This window comes from Clupea harengus, chromosome 17 (assembly GCF_900700415.2).
Source record: "Clupea harengus chromosome 17, Ch_v2.0.2, whole genome shotgun sequence".
Taxonomy (NCBI): Eukaryota; Metazoa; Chordata; class Actinopteri; order Clupeiformes; family Clupeidae; genus Clupea; species Clupea harengus.
The window spans coordinates 6896870-6906721 of NC_045168.1; the positions used below are offsets into that span (position 1 = coordinate 6896870).

General features: G+C 44.1%; 1 protein-coding gene across 3 annotated transcripts in view; it reads right to left on the reverse strand.

Annotated features, from left to right (window-relative positions):
* Positions 1 to 9852, reverse strand: part of col15a1a (collagen, type XV, alpha 1a) — a 93797-nt gene that overhangs the window by 21528 nt on the left and 62417 nt on the right. For all 3 annotated transcript variants that reach the window (XM_031584379.2, XM_031584377.2, XM_031584378.1), the window contains 9 exons: positions 9213 to 9347; positions 7844 to 7903; positions 7402 to 7437; positions 7185 to 7226; positions 5498 to 5560; positions 5218 to 5253; positions 4749 to 4832; positions 4107 to 4172; positions 1966 to 2028 (listed from right to left, as the gene is read on the reverse strand). In XM_031584379.2, coding sequence (XP_031440239.1) covers positions 1966 to 2028; positions 4107 to 4172; positions 4749 to 4832; positions 5218 to 5253; positions 5498 to 5560; positions 7185 to 7226; positions 7402 to 7437; positions 7844 to 7903; positions 9213 to 9347 — 585 coding nt within the window. The remainder of the gene's footprint in view (positions 1 to 1965; positions 2029 to 4106; positions 4173 to 4748; positions 4833 to 5217; positions 5254 to 5497; positions 5561 to 7184; positions 7227 to 7401; positions 7438 to 7843; positions 7904 to 9212; positions 9348 to 9852) is intronic.

Here is a 9852-nt window from a genome sequence, read left to right on the forward strand (position 1 = left end):
ATCTTAATCTGGAGGGGCTACACACACACAAACACACACACACATACACATTACTCTTGGAGTAGTCTGAGCGGAGTCGGAACAGAGTGTGTAGGATGGAACCGATCCAACCTTGATCAGAGCCAGATCTGTTCTGTGTGTGTGTGTGTGTGTGTTAGGGCAACCAGATGCAAACACGCTAAATGTGGGACGAGTAGTAAGTGTGTGTGGGGCAATGTGGGGCATGTTACCAATGCTGAGAGGTAACCTAAAGCCTTGATATAACGTCTATCTAACTGAATAAAGAACATTTTTATTCTGCCTGTCGGCTGGATTCTAGATGATTCCACAGCACACCTGTCAGGCCATAAAAGATACAGCCTACAGCCTTTGCTACATGAAAAATATAATGAGCACAGTGCTGTTTGTCACCCCAAAGGCACTCTTAATTTGCAACGTAACGCACAACAAGAACACTCTTCGGGAACCCCCGGCCCCTGGCTTCACCCAGAAATATGTCGCAGCCCGTTCTATACTACAAGAACATTTTCTTTTCTCTGTGGCCATGAAGCGTGGTTATTGTGAGGTAGCAGAGGAGTTCACCGGCACCACGTCTGCGCAGATTGGTTGATGGCCGTCGCAGCCTCTTGATGAAACACAGGCTTTTAGAAGAGCTTGGCCAGGTTGCATTTGAACGAGCCAGGTTGCTGCTTTTGATGTAGCGCTAGTGGAGACTACGCCGCGACGGCATTAGCGCCTCATGTGCCGGGCGGGTATAAGACCGCATCTATGCGTTCTTTTTTCTGACATTAAGAAACCAAATGACCAATGAAATGATCTCAGTATGCGGGATGTGGGTCAAAGGGTCAGAATGCTGTGCTATACAACGCAAAGCGGGACATCAGGTCAGCCTAACACAAGGCCATACACCCTCCCCATACACCCCAACACAAGGCCATACACCCTCCCCATACGCCCTATCACAAGGCCATACACCCTCCCCATACACCCTAACACAAGGCCATACACCCTCCCCATACACCCTAACACAAGGCCATGCACCCTCCCCAGGTCACCTGAACACAAGGCCATACAGCTTCCCCAGGAGCTACCCTGAGCAACAGTGAACGACTGCCTTTCAACAAGAATGACAAACAGGAACTGTGTTTGTGTGTGAGTGTGCATGCATGCACGTGTGTGATATGTGTGTGAGTGCATACTACATAAATGCACTTGACATAAATAAATGAAACCATGAAGTGCAGCTCTACTTCCCTCAGTGATTTTCCCTGTTAGAGGGGATTACAGAGTCAAGAGACTCGGGCCTAATAACACGGCCACCCAGTCCCCCAGTCATCAGGGGTGACCTTGGTAACCACAGCACATGACCAGACCACAGTCTCTTCTCACACACTCATCTCCCCCTCCACACACACACATCCCCCCCTCCAGGGCCAGGAAGTGTTTAGAGGGTTTGGAGATACGGGGAAACCAAAACACTCTGAAGCATGCTGGGAATCTAGTTATCATGGATTTCACTGGGTCTGTTGGTTAGACACACGCACAGACACAGACACACACACAATTCGAGCAGCAATCCCAATCCAAATGCATTCAGATCTTCTCACTGCCTAAACAAATGCAAGCACACACACAGACATACACACACACACACACACACACACACACACACACACACACACACACACACACACACACACACACACACACACACACACACACACACACACACACACACACACACACACACACACACACACACACACACACACACACACACACACACACACACACACACACATAAACAAGATAAACTTCAAACGTAATGCAATTCACCACAGATAGACACACAGGATAGAAAAGCCATCACCATAAACAAGCAAAAATGAATGCCAGTGTCTGCACAACTGAAAGCACACACACGCACACGCACACGCACACGCACACGCACACACTCTTTCTTACCTTAACGCCTGATGGCCCCTGGACCCCAGGAATTCCCGATTCCCCTTTTAGACCATTTGGCCCCTGCAAAACAGAACAGCGTTGAGCTCAAGTCAATGAACTACTCCTGGCTTACACTTAACATGATGTGTTCACCTCCCACTGCATCCCCACATGTACAACAGGACACATGCTCAGCAAACACCTGGCACAGTGTTTATACAGACACTAGTTCTGCAGAAATATCCAGCCAGTGCATTGAGTGCATGGAGGTTACTGTCGCAGAACGCACGTACACACGAACACCATCAGACTGATGAAATATGCACACAGCTAACAGTCATTGCTGTAGTACAACACTGCAGCATTGTCAGCTGAAAAGTCTGTAGGCTTAATGTACCATACTGCCACCCCCTAGCCCCTCAAGGGACAATTTGAAGGTAACTTGATTATGAATCTACAGCAACACAGCAACACGCCTGGGGCAAAGCAGCGTCTGCTGTGAAATGTATTATTCATGTTAATCATCTCTATCAGATCATTCCTGGGAGATAGTGAGGGGGGAATGAAGACTAAACGGAGCTAATGAGCTTGGATCCGTCGAGTCTCGCTTCCGCTTAATGCGATCTGACACTAAATAGCACAGATAAGGCATGCGGTAAGACTTTGCTGTTAGTGGTAAAATGAGACGGTCCTCCTTTGACAAGCCACTAACAAGCGTGACATCACGCATGACAAGCGTTTGGCGAGAGACACGCGGAGGCTCAGAGAGAGAGATCGCATGGCGCTAGTAAGCTGTGGGGAGGACACAGGGAGTTGAATGAGACACGGAAGATGGTTTGGGTTCCGTTGCGTTCCAACAGGAACCGCTCCTCTGAATGGATCATGGCGAGTGATGCCTGCAGATCGACCATCAAGGCGACTCAGCGAGGGTGTTTTCCCAAGGATTTCTGTGACTGAAAACACAAGTTTTTTGGTTTTCCGGGACACCATCCTCCTGTGAAGTCGCTCCGTGAGGAAACGGGCGTAAGATCTGGGGCTGACACGCGCGGATATTAGCTTAGCGCTGATGTCAGATTTGGCATCTTATTCTCTTGTTGACTTTTCTCGAAGTTCATGAAATCAAATGCCAGTTTTGCACATGAGGGACCAATCATATTCTCTTATGACTTGGAATGCAAGAGACTGTGGAAACAAAGATTAACAGCAATTAACCTCCACAGGCCAATGACATGCTTGCATGACAAACTTAACCAAGCGTTTTTACTACAAACACTGACAAAATCATTGGGGCCTACTTGACTGTTGAAGTTCCAGCGATTGTTCTACATAAATGCCCTCTTGGACTGGGTGGGTGAACCATAAAGTCTGGGTGGTGAGTTTTGGGTGGGAAATCATTTTGCCCAACGAGGTTTAAAAGAACGCCCAGTTTGAGAAGCCCAGCGAGAGAGTGAACAGCTCTACTGGAAATGGAGAGGTCAGTTATAGGTCAGTTAGAGACAGTGGATATTTGGATAAGGTTAATTGATACTCATTGTATTCCTTACTAACACACACACACACACACACGCAAACACACACACACACACACACACACACACACACACACACACACACACACACACACATAAAACACACACACACTAATACACACCCTGTCAACTACTGGTAAGTTTACCCTGACACTGATCCTAACCCTAAGCCTACTTCGGTGGAGGATTCCTCACAGTCAACACTGTTTGTTGACTGTTTACGATGGCCGATCAAAATAAAATTGGAACAGATTTTTCGAACTGAACTGTCAACATTCTTTGGCAACCAGTGAGACAGGTCAGGCGCTTGCTTTTTCTCCCATGATGTTAGCAACACGCAAGAAAGGCTTCAGTGAACTGGAATTAAAAGCAGTAGCGTGTCTGTCGCCGTGGTTTCCACTGTCCAGAGCAGAGAGCTGGAGTCTGTCACAAACACTGGTGACATAAAACCCACTCAAAGTAATTTAAGTCATTCAGAGCAACCTCTGCTCACTGTTTTCATTGAAACATGACCGCTATCATGCTACTGCTGACTGAGAAGGAATCCTGTCGCTAACTGAAGAGAAATGTAACCATCATGTTCATCCAAAGCCGCTGCATGTCAACAGGAAAGGACAGAGACAAACTCACCATTGGTCCCTGAGGCCCCAAAATCCCTGAGAAGTTGAAGAGTCCTTCTGTGTCGTTAAGCATCAGCTATGAGGAAAAGGGGGGAATTTTGTTTTATTAATTTACATACTGAAATCAGGATTATACTACATACTGAGATGGACTAGACACGAGAGACGAAGAGATTTGCTTGGTGTGTTTTAAAACTATGAGAAAAGGAGGAATCTTGACATTCAGTTACAAACTTAAATTCGATTGTAATGGACTGGAGATGTGGAAGGACAATATCTGCTTGTTGTTTTTTACCAAGGGGGAATTCTGGTATTTACTGAAATCAGCACACAATTACCTGGAGAAAAAAAATACTAATTCTACCTATTTAGTTTTAACAGCAAAACATGCGATTTAACACTTGCCTTTACTTGGGTGTGTTATCGGTGTTCCAATCAGAGCAACTCTCCGTTTAAAGAATTTAAAGCTCAACTGAAGGGTGTGGAATTGTTATTGTTAAGACTGTGTCTAAATCCGGACTAAAGTGTAATTTGAACTGAGATATGACTGTGTCTAAATGTGGACTGAAGTGAAATTTGAATTGAAATGTAAAAACTTGTCAAAACGAGGGCTGAGGATTCAGGCGTAATGAAGAGCATTCATTAAACTCACATCCTGAAGGTTGATGATGGGGCCTGGTAGTCCTGGAGGACCGGGGGGTCCGACAAGGCCGAGAGCATCCCTGCCAGGCTCACCCTAAAACAGAAGCCAACAGCCATTACTCCCACAAGTAAACAATCGCTGAACCAAAGAAGCTTTCTAGAAATCTTCAGGCTTTTAAAAACAAAATTCTACCAAAAACATTTACCACTTTGTTGACAAACTGGTTCTTCATAGCAGAACCTTTAAGAATTACTCTTAGGGGACAGAGAGTTCAAGTGTATACGGAGTATAAGCTACTAAAGTCTGGGTTTTCTAAGGTTTCTGCATAGAGTTATATATATAATATATTGATGGGAAGTGCAGATGATTCAATTCTACATTCTAAAGACTACTGAGGATAGTAGGGTGAGAAATATTTAGCAACCCATGGAGTATTGTTTTTACAAAGCATAAAGTAAACAGAAATGGTGTCCCGTACCTTCAGTCCCGGATGCCCTTCATCTCCTAACTGCCCCTGGAGGTTAAACAGCAGAAACAGCATTGATATGACACCCACTGATGAGTCAGTGCTGTCTGTATGGTGTATTTTAAACCAAGACGAGTATACTGACATTTGAAAGAACAAGTGGAATAAAGAAATTATCTGTGGCTTGGACTATAGAAATTGTCTTTGTGGACAACATGAATGGAAACAAGTTGGCATGCTTTGCCCTCACAGAGCAAACACCCCTTTTTACTTTTTTAGAATATGTACCCACCTTTGCTCCTGGTAATCCAGGTAGTCCAGGCTCACCCTCATGTCCTCTTTCACCCGCATCCCCCTAGAGAAGTGGAGGAGAAATGATCATCGATTCACCACCTGCTTGACTTCATGGGCACAACATCTACTGCAAAGGTTCCTGGGGCGACAGTGGTTCAGGAGGTAGAGAAGTCGTTTAGAAATCAGAAGGTTGCTAGTTCGATTCCCACTGTCGAAGCGTCCTTGAGCAAGGCACTGAACCCCTAATTGCTCCTGATGTGCAGTGTGCCATCAGTGTAGATGTAAAATGTATACACAACCTTGTAAGTCGCTTTGGATAAAAGCGTCTACTAAATGTAAATGTAAAGGTGAGGTACAACAAAGACAGGTTAACTTTCAATGTTCTTCACTGCCTAGAGACTAACAGACCATTCTTCAGCACGGACAGCAGAATGTTCTTCAAAATAGCATATAATAGTTCCATCAGATAAAAGAGTAGTGCATGCCCAACATAGTGATACATTCTCATAACAAACATACACTCACACACACAGAATCTGTGCTGTATAGGGTTAACGTGAAGCATGGCTGCCTCTGACCTGTGCAGAATCTGTGTGTATGCTAAATCCCCGTGCTGTATGGGGTTAACGCGAAGCACACACACAGACGTGGCTGCCTTTGACCTGTGCAGATGTGTCAGGGAGGAATTCATCTGAAATTAGGGCTAATGGGAAACACATGGCAGAGAACCGCCGGATTCTTTTGAGGAATAAGAATGGGAAACACTTGTGTATGGGGTGTGTGTGTCTGTGTGTGTGTGTGTGTGTGAGTGTGTGTGAGTGTGTGTGTGTGTGTTTGTGAGAAAGAAATAAAGAGAGAGAGAGTTATATGTGCATGTGTGTCAGTGTGTGTGTGTGTGTGTGTGTATGTGTGTGTGTCTGTGAGCAAGGAAGTTATATATATATATATATATATATATATATATTACTGCAGTTTTTGTTTGCAAATGTGTTTAACATATAACTGTAGTATGTGTGTGCAAATGTGTTTGATATATTATTCTAGTATTTGTGTGCGAATGTGTTTAACATATTACTGTAGTATTTGTGTGTGAATGTGTTTGATATATTACTGTAGTATTTGTGTGTGGATATGCTGGTGAACTCCATATTGAGTTTGAGAGTTGTTCAGACACTCACTGAGAAATAGTCATTCAAATTTGATTTACACAAAGAAAGAAACCATCGGCCCAGCTGTCACAAGCGCGAAAGTAAAAGCACAGAATGTACAGGCGTAAGGAAGTCAACATGTTTTTAAGGACAGAAAAGAACAGCCATCAAACAAAAACACAAACAGCTGAAAACTCACAACACCTCTGAGAAAGCGAGCCAATAACATGCTAACTAAAGCGCTCACATGAGTGGATAGTGATGAGGTCATAATAGGTGGAGCTGACATCATTTACTCAGTATCAGTGGTAAGGTGTATGCTCACGATGTGTGATGCACGTGTGTGTATGTGTCAGCGCTGGTACATTCATACAAGTTTGTGTGTACATTGAATGTGAGTAGGTTTTGTGTATGTGTGTATGTGTGTGTGTGTGTGTGTATGTGACTGCGTGCGTACATGCGTGTGCGTGTATGAGTGTATGTGTGTGTATGCGTGTGTGTGTATGTGTGTGTGTGTGAATATAATGGTGAACCGACCTTCACAGACAGACCAGGTTGACCATCAGCACCTCTTTCTCCCTGTGGAAAGGAGATACATCCAGAGGAGAGTCAGGTGACAGAACAACAGACAGAAAAACATCTACATCACACACAAACAATTCTCACACACACACTACCATCCACACACACAGACACAGACACAGACACAGACACACACACACACACACACACACACACACACACACACACTTACCTTTAGTCCTATAACACCTGGCTGTCCAGGAAGTCCCTAAGAAGAAAGAAAGAATGTGTCATTTAAGAAGGAGGCGGTGTGTGTCTGTGTGTATGTAAAAGAACGTGTGCGTATAAAAGCGTACACATTTGTGTGAGTGTGTGTGCATGTGTGTGTAAAAGAGAGTGTATGTATTAAAGCATACACATTTGTGTGAGTGTGTGTCTGAGCTTGAATGAATGGCTTTGAACAACATCTTTGGTGCATATTCATGTAGTATGTGGACTGCTGAAGCAGAGTGGGCAGTGTGTGTGTGTGTGTGTGTGTGTGTGTGTGTGCGTGCGCGGGTGTGCGCGTGCGCGGGTGTGCGCGTGCGTGTGTGTGTGTGTGTGTGTGTGTGTGTGTGTGTGTGTGTGTATGTGTGTCTGTGTGTGTGTGTGTGTGTGTGAAGTGTTACACTCACAGGTGGACCCTTAGGCAGCATCGCTCCCATGGCACTCAACTCCCCAGATCCCTCAACGTCCTGCAACATTTCACACACAGGAAGGTTACATGCTAAGAAATACAGTGCGGTCATACACTCTCAAACACACACACACACACGCACACAAACACGCAGGCAGGAGCGCACACACACACACACACACACACACACCTATGACAATATTCCATGACTGTCTGTATTTCCAATAATATGCTCTAAAATGACTCCTGCTAACCCCTCAGCCCAAGCCTTCCTCTTCCCAAACCACTGCAGACAGAATAAAAAGCTTCTTCCTCAAAAATGAGATATTACTTTACACATCATAAATGTATTCTGACTTTCTTTAACCTGCAACCGCAGGCATTGGTGTGAGCCAATAAAGCGCTCATTGCGAAAAGAGAACACGTTTACAATGCAGACTGTGCGCAAATGAGCCTCCAACCTTGGACAGCGGAGCGCTACACCCTGCAGGAAAATATCTGTGTCTGAGCTCAAAGCTGACCTGCATACCCTCTGCCTCGCCACACTGTTTATGAATCAATAAAATATTTCATACTCTCCCTGAAAATAAAGACAATTTCTTTTTTTGACATCACAAATGTTCTCATAAAACTATCTGGAACTGTTTGTCCTCCTCTGTGCTAAAATAAAGTTTCTAATTTGAGTGTGGTTTATTTATTAGTGTCAGGTTGGGCATAAAGCTCAGACGTCTCCCTGAACTCCTCATGACTGCACAGGCTTCTCTAAACATTCTCCTTATATTTATTTACTAAGATGATGCTTTTATCCACAGGGAGGGGGTACTTTTTTAGCAGAGTATTTACTCCCTTGGGGACAAATATTTAGATAATAGAGAGAGATCAGAAAAAAAGTTTATACCATAGATCATGTTATTACTACTAATAATGTAATATATAATAATATAATAATACTATAAAAATATTGCTGAGTAGGAACACATAAAACAGAACTGCCAGCACTTTTTCTTATCTCATTTCTGTAACATTCTAGCAAAGTATATACCCCTGAGGGGACAGAAATACGGCCTATATGCATGGAGATATAGATTATAATATAGATATATTAATGATTACATTACTAAGGCCTTGATGTACACTACAAAAAATACAAATAGGAATACAACACTACAAAAACAACAATGACAATAATAATATTAGCAAACAAAAAACAATAATAAATCAATAATAATATTAGCAAACATAAAACAACAAAAACAATAATAATATTAGCAAACATAAAACTATTGCCAAACAATAGAAAGCAAACATCTTGCCAAACATAAGCGATGTCAAATATCTGAAGAGGCAATGACAGCTGAGACACATACCTCCAGGTTAAATTTGAAGCCCTGTGCAGGGGGTCCTGGAGGTCCGGGGGGGCCTGGCTGGCCGGCTGGTCCAGTGGGCCCCTCTGGACCGACAGGTCCTGGGAGACCGGGAGGACCCTCCTGACCCAGGTCGCCCTGCGGGGAGAGACATCGGACATCATTATTGTGAAGGATCCAGACACTACTTCCGGTTGGACACTCAAGCTTAAACTGAGTTGGAACCACAGGGCAATGAGTGTGTGTGTGTGTGTGTGTGTGTGTGTGTGTGTGTATGTTTGTGTGCATGTGTGTGTGTGTGTGTGTGTGTGAGAGAATGAGTACTTGTGTGTGTGTGTGTGTTTGTGAGAGAGAGAGAGTACTTGTGTGTGTGTGTGTGTGTGTGGGAATGAGAGAGAGAGAGAGAGAGTACATGTGTGTGTGTGTGTGTGTGTGTGTGTGTGTGTGTGTGTGTGTGTGTGTGTGTGTGTGTGTGCGTGTGTATGAGTGGTGCAATAGGATGAAATGAACACTGTCCAAATTTAATGTGGAAACTGACTGACTACGTGTTTCCCACAGTGTCAAAATTGGCCGATGAGGTTTAATATGAAGAGTCGCAGCAAAGGTCAGAGTTTCATAACCCCTGGAGGCAGACACTAACTAG